The 14,955-nt window shown below is 39.6% G+C and overlaps 1 protein-coding gene and 1 long non-coding RNA gene across 2 annotated transcripts; both read left to right on the top strand.

The window, feature by feature from the left end:
* Positions 1 to 253: 253 nt before the first annotated feature.
* Positions 254 to 1,815, top strand: LOC139708300 (bone morphogenetic protein 1 homolog). The gene is made up of 4 exons (XM_071620267.1): positions 254 to 486; positions 1,184 to 1,216; positions 1,587 to 1,762; positions 1,795 to 1,815. The coding sequence occupies exons 1-4, from the start codon at positions 276 to 278 to the stop codon at positions 1,813 to 1,815; spliced, it is 441 nt and encodes a 146-aa protein (XP_071476368.1). The 5' UTR covers positions 254 to 275.
* Positions 1,816 to 1,858: 43 nt separating this feature from the next.
* LOC139708280 (uncharacterized) lies at positions 1,859 to 3,285 on the top strand. The gene is made up of 3 exons (XR_011709334.1): positions 1,859 to 1,931; positions 2,634 to 2,669; positions 3,157 to 3,285. It is a non-coding gene; the product is annotated as an uncharacterized lncRNA (long non-coding RNA).
* The last annotated feature ends 11,670 nt before the right edge of the window (positions 3,286 to 14,955 follow it).

Here is a 14,955-nt window from a genome sequence, read left to right as displayed (position 1 = left end):
GTTCGTCTATCTATTTGAAGTTTACATAGGGAGAAACAACCAGCCTCAAACTACAAGCCAAAAATGAACTATTCGCTCAGATAATTTGAAAATCCTGCTCAATTCTTCCCTTCTGATCAGCTTCCGAAGTGTACACGGCCACCATAGGTGAGGGCGAGTCCTACCCTTTCTCCTCCCCGGACCACCCCGGTACGTACGGCGAGAATCTGAACGTCACCTGGCTCATCACCGTCGAGGACGGCTGCCGACTGCTGATCCATTTTGAGACGACTGATATGGACTTTGGCGACGTGATCTCGATCGGAAGCGGTACGAACACGTCATCCGAGCGTCTCTGGTACGTGGCCGGCACGGCGGGCCCCACGTACCTTGAAATCAACTCTACAACGACTTGGCTGCAGTTCCGCTCGAATCGATACACCTCTCCTAGAATAGACTACTCGGGTTTCTGCGGCACCATGCGAGCAGTTTGCGGCGCGCCAGAAGGTAGGAAGCAGAAACCAGAGGTGACTGTTCTGCAGCAATTTCTTTGTTATTCTTAGTCTGATGGTTGTAGCCAATGTTATTGTAAGATACAGTATAGATTTCAGAACAAAATACAACATAAAACAAATTATCATTAGATCTTATATTGAAAAAAAATTCTACTACAAATATTGCCGAGAATGACAGAATTTTTCTCTTTAAATCTACAGCGGCACAAGCATGTTTGTAGGCCCTGCAGATTGCTGTTAATGTCCTTTAAGGTCGTTATAAGTCATGAGAAAATCAGCATAACGCTGAATCTGCTCCATTAAAGGGGTTCATTATGTAGACAACGAACTGTATTTGTGATATGATAATTGAATTATATTTTACCAAGTGGAACCGTGCACATCCTCAAAGAGAGAGAGAGAGAGAGAGAGAGAGAGAGAGAAAGAGGGAGAGATTTTCTTTTTATTAAGATAAAGTGTTATTGTCATGAGTGTGAGAGCACGAATACCAGAAGGATCACTTTGTCTTATTGCCTGTTGCTCAGCATTACCAATAACAACCTGACGCAAAGGAGTACACGTGCTTCAACCCCTAGTGTCCCGCCCCCTTGCCCACCATCATGAAAGTGCGGTGACCTGTACTTTGATTATCACTCCCTCTCCTTCCATTTTACTTTTTCTCTTTCCTATCCCCGTTCTCTCCTTTCCAGAGCTAGGCACCGAAGCACAAATTGATCAAAGAGGTGAGATGCCGTCATAAATTAAGATGCACTTTTTTGTTGTTTATTCCTTTTGCTTGTTTGTTTGTTTTTATGTCCCGTCATAACAAAGCATACAAATGAGTTATTCTGATGGCATGTGTAGTTATTAATACTAAACATATAAGTATCTTTGTCCGCAACCATGGATTATAATAATATTATTCATTATGCACTGATTATTGCAAACGTTGAATTGGACACCAAACGACAGTATGGTGCCATACTAGCTGGTCATACGTATAGTATATTATGCGAGGTATGCCTACTATGTCGACAGTTCGCATCAAAGTACAATATTTTTGATGTTTCTCACCGGAACGTACGATCTTATGAAACTTCGTTCATTATCCAGGGTCCGGAATAAACATGGAAGACGGAGATGTCTACCACATCGCCTCCCCCAACTACCCCCGGAACTACCCGAAACATGCCCATGTTGTTTGGGTCTTCAACCTTCCGGAAAACTGCGCCCTGAACGTGACCTTCCTTGATTTTCGCACGGATGCCGGCTCCTTCGGGGAAGTCCGCGTGGGGGCAGGTATCTGGACTTCTGTGTCCAGGACGGGTGGCTTGTATGGTGAACAGCTACCGGATCCCGTATCGGTGGAAGACACGCGCGTGTACGTCTTTTTCAAATCTGGTTTACTGCGCACGTACAAGGGATTCAGGGCCGTTGTCAGGGCGCAGTGTGCGCGAGGTATGTTTTGCGGTCGTTAGTAGACGAATAAACGAATCACAGATTGATGTACTTGATGAAACGAACAGCACAAATCATGCAAGGTCAATCGAAGATAAGTCAGACACATCTAAACCTGAACCAGTTATTGAGAACCCATTCAGTTAAGCAGGCAAGTAATTTTATGTATAGATTAGGAATCAAACTGGTAGAAAAGAAGATTGCAAACAATCAAGTAACCCACTGAAAATAAAACAAAACATTCTAAACTGTTAGGAAATTTACGCTCTTCAACGATTAGAAACTGTTGATTTTTTTATAGTGATTTTTTTGCTGATTTATTTGTAAATGACGGTGACGAGTATAAAATGATATCTAGACTTCCTATCCACTGTTATTATATACTTTGTATGAGATAATTATCCACCTTTTGTCACCGAGAACCACTTTTTAGGAGATAAGAACTAATTAGATAAGTTAGCTGCCTTTTAGATAGACTCACTCGTACTAAAATTAAAAGCAAATTTTCTTTCCGTTCTCGACAGGTTGTGACGCTAGGAAAAAAAAAAGTAACGAGAATTGCGATTTCGCTGATGATGGCGTTTGTTGTATCATGCTATGTTGATAATCATGCCACTCTTAGAAGTTTTTGTGAAAACATGACAAAACCAAAGTTCTATCAGTTCCGAATCGACTCCTATTCATTGTTTTTCCTTATCCAAGCAACAACACAGCAGCCGACAACAACAAACATCGAAGGTGAGTGTTTTAATTTTTGCTTTCTTTCCATGGGGTCTTCGAAAGAATCCAGCATGACGAAAGAACAGCTCAAATGCAGGTTCATTTTGTTTCCGTAGAGATTTTTAAAACAAAACTACCTATTCCTGGGGCCCGTTGCATAAAAGTTACTGTTATGGTAACTTTGCCATCCAATGGTAACTTCCATGGAATTCTTGATTTTGATTGGCTGTTGAGTATTGATGGCAAAGTTACCATAATAGTAACTCTTATGCAACGGGCCCCTGAATCACAAATACAGCCGTGCAGTCTAGTTACGGCAAACTGAATGTCACGTGTTCCTTTTTGTATTACTAAAATGTCATTCACCTACAAAATTATATATATACACACACACACACACACACACACACACACACATACTTATATATATATAAATATAAATATATATATATATATATATATATATATATAACCATAACTGTCTGCACATTTTATCAACCTTCAGATGTGATGTTGTTACAAAGCGATGGGTCACCACTGTACCTGACGTCACCAAACTTCCCCAACAATTACCCGGACAACGCCGACGAGAGGTGGTACGTCCAGGCGCCGGCCGGATGCGGCATAACGTTCCACTTCGAGGAGCTGAACACCGAGGACAGATTGGACGTGGTCTACATCGGGGACGCGGCCCCTGACGGCGACTTCCGGAGTACGGCTCGCAAGTTCAGCGGATCCCCGTGGGAGTTAGAAGACTTTACGTTGTCGGTGGAGAGAGCCCGGGTGGACTTTGTCTCCGACGGCTCCCTCAACCGCGTGGGATTCAACCTCGAAATACGTGCGCAGTGTGAGTCTGGTGAGTATTAGGATTCATTTACATTTGCATTTAAATTCAGAATTGCAAGCATTAATTGTTAGAATTTCAGTGATCTTTCATTGGTGTTTTTCCCCTCTCCTGTCCATCGCGTCTATCCTGTAAATGTCTATAATATCTCTGTATCGAATTACTTCAGATTTTATTCTCGTGTATAGTCGTTGTATTCGCGTAGTGATTGCACAAGTTGTCCACAGTATACCAGATTTGTTCTCTGATGAACACTATTTTTCTTATCGCGTGTGTCCTCTCTATGTCCTTGTATCGATTTACTGACACGAGTGTACTCTTTTGTTGTAGTCGATGTATTCGAGTTGATTTCCTAAGTTTTCCACAGTATAGATACGAGAACTGTTTTCTGTTAAACTCCTATTTTTTTCTTAGATCATACCAATACAATACAACATATTTGACTTGAAATTGTGTTTACATGCTTGAATTCGTTGCTTTCCTTTAATTTACACCTGCCAGTCATCCAAAGTGTTCTTACCCCTGCTGGAAAGAACACAATGTCACACAGTGTGAAACACAATGTGAATCACAGTGTGAACAGTGTGAACATATTGAGTTCAGATTCTGAACACAGGGTGGCATCTCTTCACATTGATAAATTGGACCGTTTTAACACCGTGAACTCACTGCGGATTATCATTCACAGTGTGAAGCAGAATATTACTACACTGTATGTGAACACACTGTGAAAAAGCCACACCATGCTGCAGTGTAAAACCATCTTCACACTGTAAAATTCGAGCGCTTTGACATAGTCGACTATGTGGACACACTGTGAGCACACAGTGGGATACAGCGTGACACTGTGTTCTTTCTAGCAGGGAAGATCACATGTAATTTTCTTGTAGGTATAATCTATGGAAGAAAATAGAAAAAAAAAGGAATTTAAATGAATTAACCTTCCGTAATATGAATTTAGTTATATCAATTATGCGTATTTATACCCTACAACTGTGGAATCCCGCGAGGCATTTATGACAAGTGACATTTCATGTCCGGCATATTTTGTAGAGCTGTCTCAACAAATACTATGAGTTGCATAAATCGTCGTCTTTCGTTTGTCTTCAATAAGACATTAACAATTTGAGGTTTTTGTAGCTTAGTCCTTGCTGACACATCACCATGGTCGGGCATAACCTTGACTGCTAATTGAACAAATCATGGTAAAGAAGTCATTTCTTACATTCTTTCTATTTTTTTTTCAACACAAGGTTCCGTCACTACAGCCGCTGCAATGAGATCTACAGCTATAACCACAAGAGATCCCGGTGGTACGTACTATCTTGGCTCTGTCCCTTACCTACGACCTGACTAACTCTTTCTGTGCTGACGAGTCAAACTTGCTAAAACTTTACACACAATCCAATGGACAGGAAGTGGGTGTGCCACGCAAAGGGTTAACAGCAGAACTTTGGATTATAGGAGAAAGTATTCTTGAAGAATCGACAGGTGTAACGACAGTAGACTAAGCTACAGACCCGTTAGGTTCGGGTCCCTGAAGTGCTGAATATTGTGTTAGGCTTTACCCTATTAAGTAAGTGTAGCAATAGGCAGAATCTTATTTTTCTTGTTTCATGCCGTTCTTGTGTATTTGCTTGTCTGATTTTGTGTCTGTATCTTATTTTGTTTATCTATTTATTATCATTATTATTTTTCATTTACTTATTATTATTATTATTATTATTATTATTTATTTATTTATTTTTTTTTTTTTGGGGGGGGGGGGTATAGGTGCTGTGATTCATTTGGCAGCCGATGGCACCCCATCTACCATCACATCGCCCAATTACCCTGACAACTACGAGGCGAACATGAGGGAGACGTGGATCGTCAACTCGCCGGACAACTGCGACGTTCGCGTCATCTTCAACGATTTCCACATCGAGAACAGGTTCGACAAACTCTTCATCGGCGACGAGGGAACGATCGACACCTTCGAGGACTCCGCCCACGAGTACACGGGCGACGTCAGTCCCGGCGACCTCGTCCTATCCCTGGCACACACCGTCTGGTTTCGGTTTACCAGCGATTTTAGTTCCCATGAGAAGGGGTTCGATCTATCGGTACTGGCTGAGAATTGTCGACCAGAAGGTTTGCGGTTTCGCTTTTTGTTTCTCTTCAATTCTTATTCTATTCAATTCAATTCAGTTTAATTCGATTTTATTGTCCGTCTCTGGAACATCGATGCATTATACATATACATAGCACACTTATAACATGGACACATAGACATAATAGACGTATAAGAGATATACAGCAATACAATATTACTATCATTTTCACAAAATACATAACATTAAAGAAGTATCAATCTGCATGAGTGAACATTGTATTGGATGTGGTTTGCATATAATAAATACGGGTGTATGAATATGTGTCAATAATAACTACAGGTACATAAGAAATTTAAATAATACAAAAACATGTATATGTAAATATATGATTGCAGTTATCAGTTAGTATATCATTTTGCTTCAGTCAATAACAATCCGATCCCCTAATAGGCATGAAGTACTGAATTTCGAGTCTTCATAGGCAAGGTGAACTATGACCTTTATAAAAACATAACTCCTACGCCCAACGTGCGTAGCTCTGTATACTATGGCGGCTCTGAGATTGCAAAAATGAAAATTCCATCTGTGCATATATTTCCATAAAAGACGCCACAATAACACACATAATGTTATCTGTATACATGTAGGTCTGAATTCAACTTTAGTTTGCATGGTCATTAAGGAGTCCGAGGTTTTTGAGCAGATAAACCGATACTCTGAAAACCTACTGCATTTATTTCACTGAGCAAGGACGATGACATACGGGACTCACGTGTTGCTGTAATGTAGCAGTGTAATCCAAGAATAATATCACTGTCTTGCTTGACAACTTCACCTGTGTAAAATCATTGTGCGTGCTTCCTTTAATGCTCTGCTTCCATGAGCACCTAATCATAAATTCATTTGTGAAGCTGCTAAGTCACATAACCCTTGTAGTTAACTCTAATTTGTTATGAATTTTGAAAGCATGATATATTTCTTATTCCTTATCCTAGTCACTATGAATTCAAGAACCCTGTACCCAGTATAAATAAAATAATTAATACATGTGGAAAAAAATCTGAATATCATCCGGAGTTCTCCTTTGACGCAATATCTTGAATTATATTTATTATAGGCTACACAGAAGGCCCGACAACCACGCAAAATCCGCACGGTAAGACAATTTTGTGCTACGTTTTGAAATGAAAAGCCTCATTTAGTTCATGTTTACTTCAATAAGTTAGATTGAATATGACGTTGGGAGTCAGCTTTTCTAATCAGACATCACAGACAAAAAATCAATAACGGTAAAACACACACACACACACACACACACACACACACAAATGCAAGTGCTGGGAGATGTTGAGGTCATAATTATCCTCAGAATGTGTCAAGATTATCATTATAGATATTGCCACAATGTTATTATCACAATTACTTTGTATTCATCGTGATATATCATAGTTTCTATCATTATTACCATCACCAGTATACAGCAGCCTCGATATTATTGGTATCAACATTGAAATTATTCACATCACTATTTCTTTTTCTATTCTAAGCTACATTATCTTCACGTAAAGCCGTCATTGTATCATCTTCCTTTGCCTCACCATGTGATCAGGTACCGTGGTGCGATTGCAACCAAACGGTCCACCCGAACTCATCACATCTCCGAACTATCCCTCCGACTACGAGCCCAACACTCGTCTCACCTGGATCGTCCAGGAGCCCGAGGGCTGCGACGTCCGTGTCGTGTTCAACTACTTCCGCACTGAAAATCGGTACGACTTCCTCTATATCGGCAACGAGGGCACGGTGGAGACGTTCCAGCCGGCCGCTCGAGAGTATACCGGGGGCGCTCTCCCGGAAAACGTCGTCCTCCAGACGCCAGACACTGTGTGGGTTCGCTTCATTTCAGACGCCACCAGCCAGCATAGAGGTTTCAACGTATCCATGCAGGCGATTAATTGTCCAACCCAGGGTAATGGATACATATTACGAGAAATCACATTTCTTTGGTTTGATGCTGTACATTGTTATCACATATTTAAATGCATATTTTGATTGTAAAACGAACTCATTTCTTGTTCATTTGAGATACAGCTGTGTTTGCGATTAAACCTGCAAAAGAAAATATGGGATACTCTAACTGGATCATAACTTCAAGAATATTGCATGCATGCAATAAGTTAGGCACCATTTCATACAGTATAAAGTTTCCCTATCTGACGATGGACTTGTTTTGAAACGTTTACAAATCGCGTTAAATTTTTGATCAAACACTAATGTAAGCTATGTAATATGACATATGATTACAGTGGCGGATCCAGAGGGGGCGCAACCGGCGCACGCCCCCCTTTATTTCTCGTCAAAAACAAAAGAGCTAAAAAGAAAAAAAAAAATGAAATGAAACCCGGAAGTGCCACCAGAAATATTAGTCACGCCCCCCCCCCCCCTTTACAGAATTCCTGGATCCGCCTCTGTGATTATGTATAATACGCTATACATTACAAATCATTGCTAGTATTTATTTTTTTTTTTTTATTTATATTCTACAGGCGTACCGGCGGCGGCCCTCCGGTCTCTGCCGGAAATTTCTCACGAGCTACCTGGGTTTATAATTAATTTATGATTAATTAATCAAGATAAAACTCGAGGCAAAAGATCTAAGGGTTAGATTACCAACTACCAAACCTCAGCTATTTGAAACCACAGATAACTAGAAATTAGGAAATCAAACAAAAGCGAGGAACACCCAAGATGGAACAAAGATTAGAATAGATTAGAATTTTCCGAAATATCTTGTTTGCTTCTATATTTAAGAGTATTTTCCTATTCCTATTTAATTTCAAAATTTGATTTTCCCAATCTCTTGTCATTCACTTCTTCATTCAATAGGCCTTAATGACAAGATAACCAAACCATTACTACGTCTACATATCAACACTAACTTTTAGCTTTCATCTCTTTTGTCCCAAAGTGGTTGTCCCTGTCTTCCATATCTCTCATGTTGGTTGCCGAGATGTTGAGATGCTGAGATGTTGGTGGGGTTTCCTTGCCTTTATCCCTCCCCCTGCTTCTCCCAAAATTCGCTGGATTCTCTTCCCCATCTAGTCCCTGGTTTCCTTCAGTGCTTCTGTCATTGTTATCTTATCATTTTTAGTCCCAAAATCGCTCAACGGCGACCTCTTTATCTATTCCCTTGGTTTTCTTCTGTGTTATTGTCATTTTTGTCTCTATCATTTTTGTTCCCTAAATCGCTCGGCAGCGACCGCTCGATTAGGTCAGTGCCTGAGCGGTTGCCGCTCGGACACTGGCCCATTTTGGGCAGCGAGTGAAAAATGTTTTTTCGCCGCTGATATTTTAACTCTGCGTTAAAACTTCATCGGCGACCGACCGATGCCCTAAAAATCAGTGGTTCCTGGTCGGTCACTGTTCGGTCACCGGTCGTTGTCCGACAGGTTTTGGCTAAAAACTTGTTGACCGGTCTCCGAGCAGGGTGATTTAGGGGGTTGTGACCGCAGCCTTACCTCGAAAAACCAGAACTCGAGTCTTGGTAAGGACTCCAATCAACATTACATTGCATATCGTCATGAAGTAGGGCCTACCTAGTAGTTGAGGCGTGAATTTTCTTCAATTTGCCTCCCTCTACAAAATGAAATTTGCGAGACCGCACTTACCAATCTGTTACCAACTTAATGTAAAGATCTTACAAATTTGTTTGCAGATTGAGACAAATATAAAGAAAATAGAGAGTATACAGTATAGGCCAAAGTGTATCATTTTGAAATTAAATAAGTAAGCAAGAGAATGTTAATGAGTCACATTAATTTTGTGTCTCAACCACTGTGAAATCCTTCTTTGAGTGCATTAGACGTTTAGATTTGCATAAAACAATAAAAAGAATACATAAAGAAATAAACATACAAATAAACAAATACAAAGACAACCAAACAGCAACGTATATATAGTAACATAAAACACAGGCAGGTGATGTAGGTTTAAAATATATCTTGTATTTCTCTCTCTCTATTTTCCAGGTGATGCGGTTCTCTGCTCCGCATGCAGCGATTTACGCTCTTCCTCATCGGCTATCCCACTACCGACCCAGGTCTGCGAAACGACTGACCTGCAGACTATCGAGTGTGCGAATGGCTGCATGAACACCACGGTCACGGTCACTATGTCTTCGCAACAACGTAAGAGGGCGTCTTCGCGTGTAGTCAAGAGCTGGTGGATAGATATCTATCAACCCGCTCTGGTGTAGTCACATTGAAAAAAAAAGAAAGAAAATTATGAAGTTTGGACAATACAGTACATTCAACGAACATGGAAGAAGACACTGAAAATCAGTGATGAAAAAGGAAATTTTCTTCGCCTACGGCTTGCATTGGGATACATTTTCAATTCAATTGATTATATGTTTTATGTGCCTAAACTATTATAAGATCATGTATCATTCTGATTAGCGAAATGTACAGTGCATATAATTATGTATCATTAAAAATCAACGAGAATGGAACTATAGCTGCGCAAAGAAAACAACAATACCAACACATGTAAGAACATAACACAATGCTTTGCTTTAAATGGCAAGGGACTATACATTACACAATCATGCGAAGACACGGTATCACTTTGCGTTTGTTTATTGTCATTATCACTATGAGAAGACACGATCGGCACACATTAAAATTAATTATAAAATGGGTTCAAGAATGTAGCCAATAGGAAGCGCTGAAATGAGACACACCTCCTTCCTTTACTTCAGTACAACTGCACTGCCTGTAATCCTATGGTAGATTGCCGATCGTCTGTGCGCGCGGCGGCTCCTTTGATGAATTGCATGCATACGCGTACGCGCTGTCAATCCTGTAAACAACTTCTAGTTCGGGCTGCCGGCCGGCCGGCCTGTCTTCCCTTGTGCATAACATAATGTGGCGTACGTACGTATACGTATACTGTACTACAGTATACGTACACTTTGTACAGTACAGTAGACCAAGCGTTATGGGACCGGACGCGTACATGGAGTCACTTTGAAGAGCAAATCCAACGATTTAGCAGGTTAGTTCTCACGCCGTTTTCAGAGTATGTTGTCTAGTAGGCCTATATGAGGAGTCTATATCAAGTCTTTAAGGTAAAGGGTGCATATTCTATGTAAAATAAGTAAGTTTTCATGCGGGTGTCCGGAAACCCAACCCCCCATTATACTTATACTGTATGTGCGGGACTTCCGCGAGTGCGACGTGCGTAAAAGTTTGGGACGAACATCTTCGGACGTCTTGACCCACAAAGGTACGTGAAAAACGCTGAAAAATGATGTTAGTTTTCGAATTTTCGACCCATTTTATAAAACAAATGATGCACAGGATTATTTCGTGGCGTTAGTGTAGGCGTAGTGCACTCGAGGGTATTTACAATTGTGAAACATGCACGAGGCGAAGCCGAGTGCATGTTTCACAATTGTAAATACCCTCGAGTGCACTACGCCTACACTAACGCACTCTAGATTCTATCCTGTGCATCATTTGTATATCATCTCTACTTACTAAGCTGAATCTACAAGGATGGGGTGCAAAATGAATTTTGCTATTGCTGTAAATACTTTCGTTTGAAGATCTAAGATTATGATATAATTACTCATTTTTCTAGCTAAGAAGCAGACAGGCGAGGCAGTGTCAAACTGCAGAGCAGCAATGATTTCGTTCATTAAGAAACGGTACTGTGCACTCCTCCCCCCCAAAAAACAACAACAACAACAACAACAACAACAACGACAACAACAATTCAGCACAAAATAATAATTGTTCGTTGTTTACTATGCTCACTTCCATTGGTATTAAAGACAAACCTAAATTCAGTTTCCTTACAGGAGATATAGGGAGCTTTAGATTTTAGACGCGCGGACGTTCAAAGGAAAAACAAAAAACATGTTCTGAGCGTGCGCAGAAGCGCGGTTCAAGTTGACGCACGCTTCTGCGCACCCAGGTCGAAATTCCCATAGAAACCAGTAGAGCTAAAACCAGTAGAATTCTACTGGTTTGTACGGGTTCAGTGGAGACCGATTTTCTACTGGTTTCAATATGGAAAGTGAAATAAAACCAGTAGAAAACCAGTAGGAAATTTGTACTGGAACCAGTAGCAGACCAGTAAGAATTCTTATTGGAACCAGTAGAAACCAGTACAAATGCTTGATTTAAACCAGTAGAATCCAGTGAAGACCAATGAAAACTCTCAATGAAACCAGTAGAAATCTCAACAAAACCAGTAGAAATCTTAACAAAACCAGTAGAAAACCAGTAGAAACCAGCAGGATTTTTTTACTGGAACCAGTAGAAATCTCAACAAAACCAGTAGAAATCTCAACAAAACCAGTAGAAATCTCAACAAAACCAGTAGAAATCTTAACAAAACCAGTAGAAAACCAGTAGAAACCAGCAGGATTTTTTTACTGGAACCAGTAGAAATCTCAACAAAACCAGTAGAAACCAGCATGATTTCTTACTGGAACCAGTAGAAATCTCAACAAAACCAGTAGAAATCTTAACAAAACCAGTAGAAAACCAGTAGAAACCAGCAGGATTTCTTACTGGAACCAGTAGAAACCAGCAGGATTTCTTACTGGAACCAGTAGAAACCAGCAGGATTTCTTACTGGAACCAGTAGAAACCAGCAGGATTTCTTTCTGGAACCAGTAGAAACCAGCTGAATTTCTTACTGGAACCAGTAGAAACCAGCATGATTTCCTACTGGAACCAGTAGAAACCAGCAGGATTTTTTACTGGAACCAGTAGAAACCAGCAGGATTTCTTCTGGAACCAGTAGAAACCAGCAGGATTTCTTACTGGAACCAGTAGAAACCAGCAGGATTTCTTACTGGAACCAGTAGAAACCAGTAGGAATTTCTACTGGAACCAGAAGAATGCCAGTAGATTCCTTACTGAAACCAGAAGAAACCAACAGAATACCAGTAGATGTTGTACTGGCCCCAGTAGAAACCAGAAGAAATTCCTACTGAACCAGTAACAGCATGTACCAATGCATTTGGAAGAAGAACTTGCACTTCAAGTGACTCCCATTATAACGACATCTTCAGGACCGACAGTTTTCTTTTTGTTACATTAAAATGTTGTTACAGCTCAACAATGCAAGAAAGAACATTGTAAATGTAGTACAGTTGTAAATACAGGTAATTTAAGGACCTGATTTTTTACTTTTTTGATACATTGCAAAAAAGTTTCCATAGAACCATGTCCAATATAATGGATGTGCACTAGTAGTACAAATTCTTCTTCAAATCAGCAAAAACAAACAAACAAACAAAAAACCTATTTGTAATGGTGCCACCAGACATCAACTAATGTACAGTACTAACCAATTTTCGACTGAATGAGACATACCTGAATGTTCAAAATTAAGAATGCATACATGTACACAACACATGCCACACAAATTCACACTGCATTTGTATGCATACATTAATCAAAACATGAGACTTCTATCACACACTGTAAGTCTGGAGTAAATACAGTCTTAAGTTGAGGAAATTTTATTACAGGTCAATGGATGATAATCATATTACATGAGTACATTACATTTCAAAGTATTCATTATTCAGATTACTTTTTTTTTCACCATGTTGTTTTGCCAAGCCAAAGAATTTTTATTTCAGTTAACAAATTCGTTCAACTGATTATGTGACAGGAATTTTTGTTTTTGAAAGACAAATAAGGCCTCGACAGGTATTTGAAAAAAAAAAACATGTAAATTTGTATTACATCAAAAATACAAGGTTTACATTCCTGTCATTGAGCACTTTCCATATGCCCCATTTGTTTGTTAAAGCGATAACTTAAAGATGATTACCCTAATCATAGAAAATGTTCATCTGAAAGGATGCAAAACTCATACGTACACAAACAAACTTAATAATAAAGATATTAAACTGATGGCATGACAAACAAAACTTCACTTGACAAAACAAAATACAGCATTGGTGGTTGGCAAAGAATAGATATTCATAATTATGTATGTAAAATAAACCATGCTGTCTTGCTGGCATCATCCAGGTACATACATCTACGGTACATACACAGATAACACTAACAGCATCGATCATAGATAGAGTTAAAAAAAGCGGCACCAAAATGGGATTGGATATTGTAGGTAAGAGGCAATGAGTAAAAAAAAAGAAGAGGAAAATAAACAAACAAATTCATAGTCACATCTGAATGTAAGTTTACAGAATAGATTTCAATTACCAAAATGCTCACGCATGCTTGGCAGCTCATTTTATGTTAGTTAACAGCCTTTCAAAAACATAAGAGAACCTCATGTCAAGGACCTAAATACCACGATTCACCTGTAATTACCTGTTTGAGTGCATATCACCTTTCTTACTATATTGTAATTATACACAGCCCTGTCCCTTTGCTGCACACAGCATTTGGTTGGGCTAGTTTCTTTCTATAATAGGTCCTTGTTCTGTCAGCTGGAAAGTGGTATGCACAATCTGTGAGGTTTAATGTCTAATAGTAGTCATAGATTTTTCACAATAAGTCAAGAGTCTTCACCTGGGACCTGATAAAATCATTATCATTTGCAAACTGGCAGGTCTGCAAGTTGCAAGGTTACACTAATTTAATTTAAAAAAAAGAAAGAAAATGCATCAAACTGAACATTACCCATTTGACCATTTAAAATAAAAAAGAAAAAAATACAATGTACACCGTTGCATGATTCAATTACACAACTTTGAGCACAAACAACACAGCATGGACGCGGCAGGTTTTGCACTTCAAGCTCACACCCGTTGGTCTTTTTATCCGATAGCAAGTACAGCTATACTGTGTTATTGTCCAAGTTAGTCCTCACCTAATCCTTTGCCATCAGTACAGCGCAGGAATCTTCCCCTCCTCGACCAGCACAGCAACTCTCTTGTGCAAAATGATAAAATACTGTACATGAACTAAGTATATGCTGACTTTCTTGCAGTTTATACTTGTACCCATCATGAATGTAAAGATACACTGTAGCACAGAAGATCACCCAAGCCCAGTCTTCTGGTTCTGACATACATGTATGTACTAAACTTGTACATTGTACATTACGGTACTGTTCAAGTATTTCCTCATTTAAGCTGTCACCAGTGATGGAATAACACAGGACATAGTGACACTCCTTTTCCTCCAGTCAATCTTTAAAGTACATTGTCGCTAACAAATCTCTGCACTGATGATGATGAGTCTGGCTGAATATGATGGTTCTCTCAGTTTTACATTTCTTTTGCTCACATAATTCTTTCACTAGTGTGAAAATATCTTGAAATTTTCCTGAAATGACAAGCTGACAACATACACTTTTTGTAAGAGCA

This window comes from Diadema antillarum, unplaced genomic scaffold (genome assembly GCF_040938485.1).
Source record: "Diadema antillarum isolate AM-2024a unplaced genomic scaffold, OU_Dant_1.0 seq00001324_RagTag, whole genome shotgun sequence".
NCBI classification, from domain to species: Eukaryota; Metazoa; Echinodermata; class Echinoidea; order Diadematoida; family Diadematidae; genus Diadema; species Diadema antillarum.
Note: the sequence above shows the minus strand (reverse complement) of the source record. Positions and strands in the feature narration are given on the sequence as shown.

Coding starts and splice junctions, on each gene's coding strand:
- LOC139708300 (XM_071620267.1), top strand. CDS start 276: ATGGACTTTGGCGACGTGATCTCGATCGGAAGCGGTACGAACACGTCA. Junction 487..1,183: donor AGTTTGCGGCGCGCCAGAAG/GTAGGAAGCAGA, acceptor TCTCCTTTCCAG/AGCTAGGCACCGAAGCACAA. Junction 1,217..1,586: donor AGCACAAATTGATCAAAGAG/GTGAGATGCCGT, acceptor TTCATTATCCAG/GGTCCGGAATAAACATGGAA.